This window comes from Hippoglossus hippoglossus, chromosome 19 (assembly GCF_009819705.1).
Source record: "Hippoglossus hippoglossus isolate fHipHip1 chromosome 19, fHipHip1.pri, whole genome shotgun sequence".
In the NCBI taxonomy this organism is placed as follows: Eukaryota; Metazoa; Chordata; class Actinopteri; order Pleuronectiformes; family Pleuronectidae; genus Hippoglossus; species Hippoglossus hippoglossus.
In genome coordinates this window covers 9,879,057-9,894,077 of record NC_047169.1, presented here as the reverse complement: position 1 = coordinate 9,894,077, position 15,021 = coordinate 9,879,057, and the positions used below count along the sequence as shown (strand labels likewise).

The 15,021-nt window shown below is 42.8% G+C and overlaps 1 protein-coding gene across 3 annotated transcripts; it reads left to right on the top strand.

The window, feature by feature from the left end:
• The first annotated feature begins 233 nt into the window (after positions 1 to 233).
• Positions 234 to 14,604, top strand: ldb3b (LIM domain binding 3b). 3 transcript variants are annotated; one of them, XM_034570736.1, is made up of 10 exons: positions 234 to 374; positions 507 to 834; positions 4,329 to 4,480; positions 5,054 to 5,129; positions 8,948 to 8,970; positions 10,249 to 10,446; positions 11,501 to 11,524; positions 12,897 to 13,066; positions 13,226 to 13,262; positions 13,900 to 14,604. In XM_034570736.1, the coding sequence occupies exons 2-10, from the start codon at positions 739 to 741 to the stop codon at positions 13,994 to 13,996; spliced, it is 873 nt and encodes a 290-aa protein (XP_034426627.1). In that variant the 5' UTR covers positions 234 to 374; positions 507 to 738; the 3' UTR covers positions 13,997 to 14,604. The 3 variants fall into 3 exon arrangements, with proteins under 3 accessions (XP_034426627.1, XP_034426629.1, XP_034426628.1); XM_034570737.1 differs by having other exon boundaries at positions 276 to 300; XM_034570738.1 differs by lacking the exon at positions 11,501 to 11,524.
• Positions 14,605 to 15,021: the final 417 nt, after the last annotated feature.

Below are 15,021 nucleotides of genomic sequence, written 5' to 3'. Positions count from 1 at the left end.
CGCCGGGTAATTTGTTGTTTCCTTTCTCGAGCCAAGTGAAGGACTGCAAGACATAAAAGTGGATGACATCAGGGCGCAGCACGGATAATAGGGTGTTAGCAAACACACTGAGAGGGAGAGAGAGAGGGAGAGAGAGGGAGAATGTGTTGCAGTAAGAGGGGTCTATATTGGCGATGTGAATTGGCAGTGAAGCATTCTGGGGCTTCGTGTTACAGGCCTTATAAGGCCCAGGGCCCCTGTGCCTCTGCTCGCTCCGGCTATTCTTAGTCTGTCTGTCCCTCACCCTCAGCAACCCTGCAGGCAAGAGACTCTTCTCCATCTTAAGACTAAGTTTTATATTGATTTTTGAGAGTTTGCACTTTTCCAGAGTTGAGGTTTGTAGAGAAAGTTGTTGATTAGAGGAGAAGGAGCTTCAGGTGTTTTTTGGGGGACATGTCTGAGCTTGGTTCTTCTGTACACAAATGTGTTCCTGTGTTCATGTATGTGTGTGTGTGTGTGTGTCTCAGAGGTTCCACAGCACCTGACCCACCCACCAACCCACCAACCCCAGGGTGTTTGTCCTGAGAGCTAGGAGCAGACAGGGAGAGACGGTCTTGAATCCAGGGCTGACGGAGGATTTGCCGACTTGGTCAAAAGGATAGCAGCGGAGGACGTAGAGCAAGGGCACAGCAAGCAGGAAGAGAAACCACACGGCCACCGGGAGTCGTTGTCAGGGGGAGTGTTGACGTTTGACCGAAGATGAGTACGTACACAGTGACTCTGAACGGCACTGCTCCATGGGGCTTCAGACTACAGGGGGGGAAGGACTTCAACATGCCCCTCACCATCTCCAGGGTAAGGACGGAGTCAGATTTGTTGTGACAAAGCAACTAACAAACAAACACAAAAGCAACAAGCAGTGTGACATTGAAAATTTAACTCACAAACAATGGTGCAATAATAATCTGCTGTGACAAAACAATTCGTGGGAAGTGTCACAAATGACAAAAATGACAAAATCAGGGATTCCAGCACAGACTATGCCAAACTGATATCAGACTGAAAAGAAAAACAACGTAAATATGCACAATATTACAAACCTCATACCTAAATTATCCCTTTAACTATGATTTGTTTTTCTTGATCACATTTTCCTTCTTGAATATCAGCGTATAACAAATTTTGGTGGCTTGCAGGTGAAAAGATGCATCGGTGTATCATAAAAAACTAAGTATGTTGAAAAGCTCATGTTTTTATTCAAGTCTAGGTGCCATCTTACAACTGTAATTGCATTTAAATGATTTCAAGTGCAAGTGGTTAATTAACAGACCCTGACACTGTAAAATATAGTCACTCAAACAATTATATGCAACTTAGATTACATTTTTCAAAACAAAAACTGTCCCAGTTCTGAACATATTTCCCTGTTCGGACAAATGAATGTTGCATGTTATCACCTTCATCGAGTGCAGGTGCATATGCGTGTAATGTGTGTGTGTGTGTGTGTGTGTGTGTGTGTGTGTGTGTGTGTGTGTGTGTGTGTGTGTGTGTGTGTGTGTGTGTGTGTGTGTGTGTGTGTCTGAGCAGTGGCTGTGCAGAGGTTATGTAATGTTGCTTGACATGATGATGATGACAGGGAGCCTCAGATAATTTCCAGAGAGATTTGTAGAATAGAGCAGCCGAAGAGACGGGAATACCTTTTCCTGGAGTTGCTGCCGCATTAGTCAACCAAAAAACCCGAAAATTTGGGAAAATAAAGAGTCGCTCTACAAATAACAACAGAAGATTAGTTTTAAGTTCTGCAACAGAAAGACGGGGCCTCTCTCCCTCCCTCTCTCTCTTTCTGGCAGGACTGCTGGTGTATTTACAGCGTTTCCTTTAAATAGCATTGCAGGAGAGGTGGATGGATGGAGAGGGGTAGGAATTGGACAGGAAGGCAGCGAGGTGAGCGGGGAAGCTAATGGCGGCTTGTGTTACCTTTAGTAAGCTTTACTTTTCGCTTAAAGTCAGTTTCGGTTTCAGCCTCTGGATCCACTCCTGAGGGGGGCATGGGGGCGTCACTGTGGAGGAACAGATGGATGGAGGGATGGCAGAGGAGAAAGGAAAGGGAGGAAGTTAGATGTTGTTGGGTTTTAACTCTGCTCCCTCACACACCTCCACCCTTTGAGTCCTGATTGATGCTCGGCTGCTGATCAGTCATTTGTATTGATTCACAGCTCCAGACGTATGTTGGTCTATCGTTGGTTCCAGTCTATGGGCGACCAATGGGGGGGGGGGGGGGGGGGGGGGGGGGGGGGTGACACTGTATCGTTGGATTTATGAGGTCATGATGGGCTCCGGCAGGTTAACATAAAACACTGCAGCTTGACATGTCAAGTCCGGATGTCTTTACAGTTTGACGTAAAGCCGCAGCGGTTTGAATTTCAGCTCAGCCTAGATTTGCCAAGACCTAAGAAAGGAAAGTGGAATGAAGGCAGCGGATTCCTCAGATCTTGTTAGTCAAGTGGAGTCGTCAGCTGTTAAATGTGACGGGCCAAACTGGTTTGCTGCCGAACAGTCAGTCATAGTATAAATTGGGAAAACCTGCCAATATACAGTAGTACCCCTAATCCAAACTTCCTTAACATGTGTTACCAATGTCATTCCAGTCTATTTACATTCTCCCATGAGGCCGAGATGTTTCCAAATGACTAAGAGCAGCTCTCTGCTCTCTGGTTCGCTTCTGTCATGAGCTTGTGCACGTGGAAAGAGTGAGAAAATAACCAGGCTTAGTCTATTTCTATCGACTTAGCTAATGCATTTGAACAAACTGAATTAGCATATAGTATAAAACACGCAAAAAACAATTCACTCAAACTCCAAAACTCTCCAACATCTTCGTTCTGTTTGTTCTCTGGAATATTTGAAGTATTTGAGATGTACGTAACATGCATGACAGAGCTGGCTGGGCGCTATCATGTGTCCACATATGTATCTACATGTGTGTTTGATGACACTGAGCCGTGCAGAAATAGGTCCCCCCCCCGCCTGCTGTCCCCTCGCCTTTCTACCATAACACACAGAAACACACTCATACACGCATGACGACTGGAATTCACATACTAAAGCAGGAAAATGTGCAAAAGACAAACACAAAGAGGAAAATGTTTGACAAGAACAACGTTATAGGACAAGAAAAGTAGAAATGAGGGACACAGAGTAATGTGGCTTTAAAACGAGGAGCACTGTACTTATTGTAAACAGACAACAGAATCAAGGAAGTTGTGTATGAATAACAGCAGCAGGTGTGATGTGTGTGTGTGTGTGTGTGTGTGTGTGTGTGTGTGTGTGTGTGTGTGTTTGGGGACTGGTCAATCACAGTGAAGCCGCCGGCATCAACAGCATTGCTTATTTTTAACTCTTTAACAAGTCGACTGTAAGCCTAGACCCACCAGTGTATGCATCGGGGCCCCTGAGCTCAGTTAAACCCCCTGTCTGTGTAGTTTAAACACTTAAGTCTGCTTTTGTAGCACAGCCAGAGAAATATGTGTTAAACCGAAGGTCAATAGATGAATGACAACAGAAAAGGAGTGTTGGGGATGTGTCTTTATAAAACTGAAAAAGAAGTGCGAGGTGAGGGTTCACGTAAACTCCAAAGTGTTTCTTGGATTTCACCATTACAGTTTGATTCAGTGACCCAGCAGTGCTTTTATTTCTCTCACTCTCCTCAGCCTGCTTTATCCTGCTGCACTGGATCCTCACGTTTTTACATAGGCGTCGTTAATTCCAACGTTAGATTTAAGATAATTCTGTCCTGCACCGCTTACGTCTCTTTCAATAGAAATCCTGTTGATTCTCCGCTCATTCGCGACCATGATGAAGAGCCTTGTGTGCTGCTGTGGAGACTCGTTTGACTCTCAGATAAAATGCAGCTCCACACTGTCCCTCAGACTAATGAAGAGATTCTTATCCAGCCTCTTTATCTGCAGATCGGATGGATTCGTTTATTTTGCCTCATTAGCTTTTCTCCTCTCTCCCTTTGAGCCTTATTTACTGAGCAGTTACATTCAATGCGTAAATGCTATGTGGACTGAGGCATGACTTGGAAAGCACACATTAGCTGAGCTGAGCTGTAAAGCTGTTTAGATTTGAGGGCGTGAGGCAAAAATTAACAACTTCTTTTCATTCTGATTTGCTTTTTAATTTTTCATGATTTTCACCAAAGCTCTTTCAGCATGCACAAATATTTGCTCACTCTGTAACATGTGTTTGTGTAAACGTCACATCTTTTTCCGTTTGGCTTGTGTGTTTGCTGAGGAATCTGTGTCAGTGCTCCCCTGTGTGACTTGCCCTGTTGACCTCCTCCATAGATAACCCCCGGCAGCAAGGCGGCGGGTGGCAGCCTGGCCCAGGGCGACATCATCTCAGCCATCGATGGCGGGAGCACTGACGGGATGACGCACCTGGAGGCCCAGAACAAGATCAAGTCTGCCAACTCCAAACTGGCCCTCACCATGCAGAAGTAAACAACTACCACACGTACATTAAAACACATGACACACGCACACTGCAGAAAGAACATCCAAGGTACTGGAGCTGGAAAGAATTTGACAGGGGGAAGCATTTTAGGTTAAAGTGTTAAAAATAGACACACATGCAATTGCTCTGCATTGAATAATTTGTGTCTGTTTTGTTCAATTAACTTTTTAAAACCAAATCTACTCCCTCATCAAGAATATGTGAATATGCAAATACATTTCTATTTACAAGTGTCACTGCGGGACACATTCATTTTCCCTGTACGTGCACAGGAGGAGTCGAGTTTCCAGTCCACATACTGGTCCAGGATTGGCTCCTGAACTATTTGTGATGTCGCAAAATCTTACTTACATACTTGTGTCAAACTGGAACTTAACGTGAGGACAGAAAAACAAATGAATGTGCAATTAAACATTCTGCAACCAGTGAGAAAGACTGAAGACTGAGAGTAACAAAAGACATATGACTGGAGGGATACTTTAGAATTTTTCTTTTTTTAAATGCATATGAATAAAGATATTTTTAACGGTTATATTTTTTGCTGTCTTATCAACAGATCAAGACGCCCTGCACCGGTTCCCACAGCAACTCCGAGAATGGACTCGCCTATGCCAGTCATCCCCCACCAGAAGGTATAAAAACCCACAATGCCCTTAAATATACACATGTATACACATAAGATTTAAAAGTTATTCATGCAAACATAAAGTGTTTCTCTGCACAAATGTACATCAATGTACACCTGTCTGTCTGTTTTGTGCTCTTGTCCTTTGTGAGAATCTGTTCATGTCTTTAACGATGCCATCAGGCAGTGCGCCGCTGCCCTCTGGTGTTAAGTATTCACAGTGCACCTGCAGGGAGTCCTGTGCAGAGGTCAGAGGTCAGCAAACACCAATCACATGACAGGAAAATTAAGACAAAACAAGCTGCTCCCTCATTTAGATTTAAAGCTTTTGTTTTTGTTATGCCTCACTGGACGTGTTCCCATCTTTTTTTAAAGACTTAGAAAAGATGGAGGAAGAGATCAGGCCTAAACATTTTGATGAAGTTCAAATTTAAATCTCAGTGTCCGATGACATTTTCCAGGATAAAAATCCCTCAGAGTGGGATTACCCCAAAAAAGATCCCGACCTCCTCTTGACCCCGGTCAAAGCCCCTGCCTCCTCCGCAGCAGCTGCCGGATCTACACCGAGCCAGCGGGGGCAGTACAATTGCCCAATTGGCCTCTACTCTCCGGAGACTGTCAAAGAAATGATGCTGATGCAGGGCAAGTTAGGAGAGGGGCCGGCGCCCGCCCTGGGAGTTCCATCGTTTGGGTAGGTCACCAAAGAGATGATTAACCTCCAGTCACGTCACACTGAGGGGAGACGATTACACTCCTGCAGGAATCCCCCTAAAAACAACACACCCACAAACTAATGTGACAAATGTGTTGTGTTTCACTCTAGAGGAGTGCAGGAAGTCACGCTGTCCTTGTTTAACCTCACATTAACAGGACCGTGATGAGAAAAACGTACTCAGAACTTTCCGTCGCCGTCCCGGCCTTCATTCCTCTCACATGTGGCACTATTCCGGGAGCGTACACACAAACATACCTGGCCTACATCCAGGTAACGGAATAGCAGGAGATCAGTCTACAGGGTCATCAGAGGATTTTGATCCCAGGCAGATCGGAGACACTGAACTAAAGGTCATGTCTCCTCAGCAACCCGATGAAATGTCCCGGACGCTGTCCAAACCAGAGGTCAAGTGGTCAGTTTTGGTTTTGGTTTCTTCGCTTATTGTAAATGGTGGAAACTCATCTACTCATTTCTCATTTCTAAAGAAATCTTTTGCTGTTTCCCTTCCCCTGATTTCCATTTTTGAAGCTTTCTCCTCTTGGTGGGAGCGCTTGTTTGCATTTTGCCTGGGAAACTTTTTTTTTCTGGGTTGAAATAGCTTTTGAGGTCACAGGAAGGAGATGATTTCTAATTACGGTGTGAGGTAAAAGTAAACTCGTGGATACTTTGGGACCTGCAGCCACCAGAAGTCAAAGATCCTAGTGCCCCATGTGATGTATTCAACTATTTTGACTTACTAACTATAAAAAACCCATTCAGATTAGCACAAATTTTGGAGAAAATCAAATCTCATAGAACTTTATGACTTATTCCCATAGGTCCATTTGTTTCTCTCAAAGTTTTTCTTAAAATGCATCACAAATATCAAGTTTGATTTTTAAAACAGCAGGGCACTGTAGTTTTCAGCAAACATTATTCAAATAGATCATTTGTTGGGGACTATTTTCAGCTGTGGAGTAATTTGGTGCTGTAGGGAGACTGACTCAAAATAACGCACAATTAATGCCCATATTTATCATTCATCATACAGGCACTTGGTAATAGTCTCTTTGTTGGAAACTTTTAAAGGGCAGGCACTTTTCCATTGAGCAAAGTCTTCGGTGATGTTGTTTGCTCTTTTTGAAGAATTACTGGAATAAACATAGACTGAATATAAAGATGTAAAACATGACTGCTCGCCACCTGGTGGCTGGCTGCCGTATAGATCATAAACCCCTCCTCGTCCATGTTAGTGGATTGAAATAGATATTCAAAGTTCCCAGTTCTTATCACACTGATGCTCAAGTGTTCATTTTCCCAGTAAGTTTGATTTTAATTTGTTATTTGATGCCATAGAAATGGGGAGAAATGTCAGGATTGACAGCTGACACTGACTCATGTTTGGTCGAGTGTGTATATCGTGGGACTTCTCTGTCGTGGCTGAATTTCTTAGTAGTGGGAGTAAATGGAGATGAGATCAGACTTGTTTCACTGTATCTTTGCTTGAGCCAAATGACTGTGACCTTTAACTGAGCTGCATGTTGCATTGTCGGGAGTGCAGAGGGCGTCACATTGTGGCCACTGTTCAGGCAACTCTCCTCAGAGCGACGGTGTGAGTTCATAACCCGCTGAGGTTAATTAAGGGTGTAAGCTGCTCGGCCTCTGACATATCACATCCAGATATCACTCTCCACTAATGGGTTTTCCCTCTGGAGCCGAGCTGCTTTACAGTAACGGCCAACGATAAGTCAGGTGTCAGGAAACGTGCTCCAGACTGACTGCAGGGCTATGACGGCAGTACCCTGCCAGTAGCCCCACATCACCGGGTATATAGAGACTTTGACTCCCCTGGCACACACACACACACACACACACACACACACACACACACACACACACACACACACACACACACACACACACACACACACACACACACACACACACACAGGAGAGAGCAGCTGTTGCACATGGTCATGGAATGCTCGACTCCGGTTACACACCATCATCCCGAATCCCCTGAATGCCTTTTTTCCAAACTTAAGATACCCTGAGATATGAGGTGTTGCTGAGCCTGATCCACTTTACCCACTGTGCCCTGAACACATATCCCAGCACCGTGTAGAGAAACACGACGTCACATGCAGGCTATAGCCTCTGTTCCACCAGCTCATGTTCTTCAATGCTGCAAAAAGAATCGCTGCCGTCTCCAATTAAAAAACTAATATTGAATCAACCACATTATTTATATAATTATTATTTATTATTTCACAGATCAATCCTTTTCTAAACAAATGAGCGAGTCTTCCTGTTAAAAACGGATTCTGTCGATTTTCTAGATTCTGTCACAGAACCTGGATGTTGTAGTTTCACTCCGGCACCTTGGTCATTCCTGCAGTGACACTGAACAGATTTACTGACAGACACAAGTGAGTTTGTGTTAATGTGAGATGTTATTTCATCTTAAAGTGCAAGTTTGAAACTAGTGAACGTACCACAGTGGTAGATGAAAAAGTTTAGATAGGGTTAGGGTTATCAAACTATGATTTTTTTGCATTGTAACAATAAGAAATTTGTGATTTAATAGATGGAAACACATGTAAAAGTTGTGTCATTTCATAACTTAAATACAACTGGATTTTGAATTTTAACAGTGATTAAAAGTTGAAAATCCTTTGCATACATCAGTGTTACACGTGCTGCTTTAAAGGCACCGCTTCTATTTCCACCTCCACCTCGTCTGCATTTAACGGCAGCAGTTCTGACATCAGTGGTTCAGGTGGTTTGTGTTGTGTTTGTGCGGTTGCGTGTATTCTTGGTCTGTTCTGTGCTAAATGTGTCTCCACGACTGTCATGTGATTGAGGCACTTCTGCCCTTGTCACTCACTCCCGACGATGGCAGGGGAAGCTGGGAAATATCCCAGCGATGACAAACGGCTGCTATTCTGACCTGCACATGGGATTTACAGGATAGCGCTGTTGCTCGGACGGCTTCTCACAAACACACATGGTGCCATTGTTATCCCCAAAATGCCACTGGTGATTCATTGCATGCTCTCCTCTCTCTCTCTCTCTGTCTGTCTCTCTTTGTCTGTCTCTTTCTGTCTGTCTCTCTCTCTGGTGTGTTTCAGGTTATCGCAAACACAGCTGCAAAGTCAGTACTCTCATGTCTCTCCTGTGCATGAAGTATACTGCGTTTAGACAGAGATCTGTGACTCTGGTGTGGAGTGAAGTTGTGTCCAACATGGATTCATGTGTGTGGAGCTTCAGTGCAACTTAAACAGCTTATTGAATGTGCGGGTCATTTTTTTTTTACGGCAGGTAACATGACCTTGCAGCCTGAAAAGTAGAGACATGTTATCAACAGCATCTGGTCCCCAGAAGTGGAAAGTTATTTTTAAAAAGTACATATACTCATGTACTCAACTACGTTGCCATTACTGTACTTGAGTAACTCTTCTTTCACAATATTTCAATCATTCATTTATTTGTAGCTGTAAATGGTAATTTGACTGTATTTATTAGCACTTTTCTAATCAAACCTTTTTACAGTATAAGTCCCGTTCACACATTCATACAGTACTTCTATACGCAGTATTTTTTCCATCACATAGTATCAGGCTCAGTGTTTTGCCCAAGGACGCTTCAGGGATTGATACCCCGACCTTCTGGTTAAGGGAGACCCTGCTTAACCTCCTCAGCCACATCCGCCGGAGTCGTACAATTCTCTGTATCGATATAGATTTCAAGAAACTTACTTTGTGAAATACAATTTACATTAACACAGTTTAAAAGAGCCAAAAGAACTAGTTTTAGTTTTAATACTCGATCTTAGTCTTTATTATAGTCTCCTAAATATTTCAATGCTAAATCCAATTAAGTTTTCCACCTCTGCTGGTCCTCTCAATCTTTCATATTCATTTCTGGGAATATGAACCGATTCACAGTTTATCACTGTGAATAAATGCATGAGCAGAAGTGTGTAGCTGTAAAACATCATCTGCAGTGTGTGTGTGTGTGTGTGTGTGCGACAGATTTTAATCTATGCTGTGGTCCTGTCGGTTTGGCCACGCTGTTGTCGTGATACATCAGCATGTTGTGTTTTCTTTGGATTTGAGTGTCAGCCTTATCGTTGTATTGAAAGTTTGTATATTGTCATTAGTGAGACAAAAAAGTTGTTTAGTTGCAAGTTGATGGTCTTTGTCCCAATTTAGTAGCGCTTACCAAACCCCCATAAACCCCTCTACTGTTGTTTTACGACGCGCTGACCCAGTTTCCTGTCCTCACTTTGCTGCTTTCTCTGTCCTTCCTTTCCTCTCAAATTCCCCTCTACCCCACCCCGACTGTTAACCTCTCCACTTCACCCCCACACCTGAAACCTCCTGTCCGACCCACTGACCTTGAACTCACCCCTCCGCTCCGACACCGACAGTGTGGCGTACACTCCCAGCTTCAACCCCATCGCACTGAAAGACTCTGCCCTGTCCACCCACAAGCCCATTGAGGTGAGGGGTCCAGGCGGAAAGGCCACCATCGTGCACGCCCAGTACAACACACCTATCAGCATGTACTCACAGGACGCCATCATGGACGCCATCGCAGGGCAGTCGCAGGCCAAGGGACACGACGGGTGAGGTCGCACAACCCAACTAATTCCCTCTTTAATATGCTCACACACCTGACTTCACATCACACTGATCGAGAAAGTGCCAAGAAATTAAAAGATCGGTTCGCCCAAACTACAATTTGCATTTGCAGAGAGTGTTTGAATTTTGTGTCGAGATTTTATCCTTCTCTAAGACATGCGTCTCCTCTTCAAATGTAATTATAAAAGAAAAGTCTTTTATGGAAACTTACAGCTTTAAAATTTTCCAAGTACTAGAGAAAGAACATTTTTGGTAGAGAAGTTACAGTGGCATACGATGATTGCACAAGTATTTATACTGTATTTGTGCTTATATATAAGGAGAAAGGCAGGTATAATGTACAATATGACATAAATACAAGGGTTATATAAGGGTTTGTATACACGTTTTATATAAATAGGTATAAATTCACAATAAGTGACATACATAGCATGGAAATAATATATATAATATAAAGATGATATATGTTACAAAGAAAAAACACGTACCTTTATATATATTATATATATATTAAATGGGACATGGATGGGACAAGATGTTTTTGAGACATTGTACATTATGCTCATAAAAGTAAAACTATAAATATAATATCAATATTAATTCAAACTGTAGGGCATAATATAAATCCTCAGTGTATTAAAGTATCCAGGGGAGTCACATGTTACTGTGTTCAGGAACAGAGAGGATAGAAAACTTTGAAATGAAAAAGTGTTTCCTAAAAAAGTTTCCTTTGTCTTCAAATTTGGGTGAACCGACCCTTTAAGGTAGTTTGCTTGAAAAGCCCAGACAGAAAGCAGTAGGTCTTAAACGTTAACGCTGCTACAACCTGGATGTCCGCTGTACTGTACGTATTGTCCGCTGTACTGTACGTATGGCCGGGCTTTTTCCCTGTTGTCCCTGTTTGTGCCCCGTACTCCTGTTCCTTTTCCTTTCACCCACTTTCCTCTGCTCATTCCATCCACAAACAAAACAACCAACCCCACCTGTGCTGTCGTCCACCCATCCCTCCCCATCTCTCCTCCCCGGTCGCGACCTCAGTGAGGAGGCGGGCTCCCCCCTGGCGTAAGTACAGCAGCGTTCCTTCTCCATCCTGCCTCTCCTCATACATGTGTCCTCTTTGTCTCCTGATTTCATAACAGCTTGTGCATTGCTCACATGAACTAACAGCCCACTGAAAAATCCCACAGCATCTATTTATCGATTCTAAATGTGTTTTATGTTTTGATTCATATCTGTCCCTGAGGTATTGTGTGTCAAAGCAAAACGTTTGATGGATGAACTCACTAACCACAGGCCGTCATGGACTCTTTGTGTATGTGCAAGTACTCAGAGGAACTTTGGTCAGAGTGTGAGAGTGTGAGATGAGTTTGGGGTTATTTTTGAGTCCAGCTCTAAAAAAGAAAAAGCCTCAAAGCCTAAAGGACCCTGATGGGATTTCATGGCATGGGAATGTTCTGAGTATCAAATCACGGGTTTATAAACGACTACTGCCCAATCAGAAGTGACTGACTTGTCTAACAGTGTCGCACGGTGTTGTTTCATTTTAACAAACCTGCACATCTTATGTGACAGTAAAGCCACTATAGAATTTGAAAATAAATTAGGATTTGAAAATGCGTGATATTGGCACTCCCTTGTGGTAGTTAAAAAAAAGGCACCATGGTTGTTTCATTTAAAAAATGCATAATCACACCTGAAAGTCCTCCATTGGTTAAATGTCTTGTTTGCTGCAGGGATGTAAGGGTGCACTCCAGGGTGCGTCGGCACACTGTGACATCACTGTTGGGTGTGATTATAGACTGTATATCAAGATGGACGACATGACAGCTCCCCAAAAATGAAGCCAAGGCATCCATATTGTCACCTGGCTGCAGTGCAGGTCATAAATCCCGCCTCTGCCATGTTAGTGGAAGGGACAAGGACCTCAAAAAAACAAGTTCACATCAGAAGAATCTTATCTCAAAGATTTCAGGTAGCTTTTATCACACTGATGTTTGTCAAGTGTTACATTTTTCTGGTTAGTTAAACGTCATTGACTGACAGCTAAGACTGACTCTTATCTGGCACAACACAAGATGGCAGCGTTCGTATCCAGAATATTTTGGCTTCATTTATAGATAGTGGGAGGAAGTGGAGACGTGTCATCTATCTCTATATCCAGTCTCTGGGTGTGATCCTAAATGTTTTGTCAGAGGTGCATCAGACATGAACCTTGAAACTACTGTTTAATGTTTATAAAGAGTTTGACTTACAATATGAAACCGTGTTTTTTTGGTATCTTAGAAAATGCTTAATTCTCTATTATGGTATCAACTTTTGAATTCTCACAATTTGAGTGTGAATATAATATAATCCCTGCTTGCAGATAATATACTATAGATGATCATGGGCATTTATACGTTTTCCGAGCTTTAACGGTCTCTCAACCCTGCAGTGGGGCTCTACCCGTCAAGGACCCTGTGGTAGACTGTGCATCCCCGGTGTACCAGGCAGTGATCAGGCCAGGAGAGATGAACCAGGATATGGCTGAATGGGCTCGTCGCGCTGCCAACCTGCAGTCCAAGAGCTTCAGAATGCTGGCCCACATCACTGGCACTGAATACCGTCAGTACACTGACTGCTTCCTCTTTTCTTTATCACTCATTCCATCTTTACTTTCTCTAGTGACCTTCTTAATACTCATCTCGGCAAATCCTCCATTCTTCTTCAGACTGAGTTATCGTCCCATTAGTTGCCACTTAACAACCTTCTCTCTCCATACAGTGCAAGACCCAGATGAGGAAGCCTTGCAGAGGTCGAGGTAAGGAGGAGTTATTACATTTCTTTTACAGACAGATGCACTTCAGATCAATATGCATTTTTCTTTAGTGGATAAATAACGCCTGCTTCATGAATAGAGGAATTCTACATTTTGCGAAATGTGCTTGTTTGCTCTTCGTTAGATGAGAAAATGAATTCCACTCCCATGTCTGTGCAGTAAATTTTAAACTAAAACAATTCCCTCTTATGTTCACGTGACAAAGCCCTCTAGTGACCATAGGAATTATGACACGTGAAAAAGAGGACGTTAGGTGGCTTTCTTTTATAGCGAAATATTAGATTTAAACTCTGGAGGTTGCTTTTTTGTTACACAAGACACAGGCTAGCTTTGCCGCTATTCTTAATGCTAAACTAAGCTAACCTATTAAACTATTGGCCGATTTTTGGCAGCATCCTCATCCGGGGTATTTTACCTTAATTTCTGAATAGTGAGAGGACGTGGAGACAACTTTATAAAAAGACAATTTTCTCTACAGACATGAGAGTGGCATCCATCTTCTTGTTGATATCCCATTTGGAAGGAAAGAATCGTACTCCATTGTTTAGTTTTTGTATTAAATTGAAAAACATCCCTGTCACCACATGTAAGAGTCTTTTCCTTCCTTCCTCACCTTCAGAGACAAGTTTGAGTCAGAGGTGAAAGGGCCTCGCTTTGCGAAGCTGAAGAACTGGCACAACGGACTATCTGCACAGATCCTCAACGTCCAGGAATAAAGAGGCGCAGGAGAGAAAAGAGAGAGAAAAAGAGAAAGAGAGAGAGACAGAGGGGAGGAGGACATGTAAAGGAGGACATGGACAACAGCACAGGAGATAACAGGAAGAGGGGATTAATTACAGAGGGAAAAAAGGAGCAGGAGGAGGAGACTCCTCAGCGATGTGAGATAGTGTATTGTAGACTAGATTAGTAGAATGTGAGATAATAACTGTTAGTGTGAGAATGCTATGCGTTCATAAGCACAGTATTACCTGTCAAATGTATCTGTCCGCTGCTAAGACCTGATCTCGCATTTGGGTTTTTATTTTTCTTTGTTTCCTGTTTGTTTTGGGTTCTGTCTCTCTTACGTGACAGGTAAATTGTACAAAAAATAACAATTATTCAAGTGAACACGCAGAACTGATGATGTTTCTTTTACGCCCCCAGTACACAAACTGCTTGTGAGTTGTAACACTTATCAGCGTGCTTGTTGAGAAATCACGAATACAGGATGGAGGAGAACACACACGTAGACGTTTATCTATATGCATAAAATACAGTATTTAAAAAACGTGCACTCAAAAAATGTACTGATATCAATGTGAATAAATTTTTTCTTAAAACTCTACAGCTGAGTGAACTACGGAAATGATTGTGTCACTCTGGAGGCATGGTGCGTTTTCAATTCCTGTCATTTTGTGTTTTGACTTTGCAAAGCGTAGCATCACTCAGAAAGAGCATCTAACAGCGTGTAACTGGATAATGTGATTGTACACTAGCTGGTGGCAGTGACACAGTTATGGTGGCAGCACTGAAAAAGACTCAAATAGCATTGGTGCTGCATTCTCAAAGTTTGTTTTCACTTAAATAAATGTGTGACGATTTAATGATAGATAGACATTCTTCTTCTGAGGGTTTCATTCATTTTCACGACAACAAACCCAAAATCCCAAATCCCCAAAGCTTTTTAAGGTAACATGTTTGCGAGCACTCTCCACATCCAGCAGACACAAGGCAACATTAGCCTTCATTTCAAGTCATATTG

Coding starts and splice junctions, on each gene's coding strand:
- ldb3b (XM_034570736.1), top strand. CDS start 739: ATGAGTACGTACACAGTGACTCTGAACGGCACTGCTCCATGGGGCTTC. Junction 10,447..11,500: donor CAGGCCAAGGGACACGACGG/GTGAGGTCGCAC, acceptor TCGCGACCTCAG/TGAGGAGGCGGGCTCCCCCC. Junction 13,067..13,225: donor CATCACTGGCACTGAATACC/GTCAGTACACTG, acceptor CTCTCCATACAG/TGCAAGACCCAGATGAGGAA.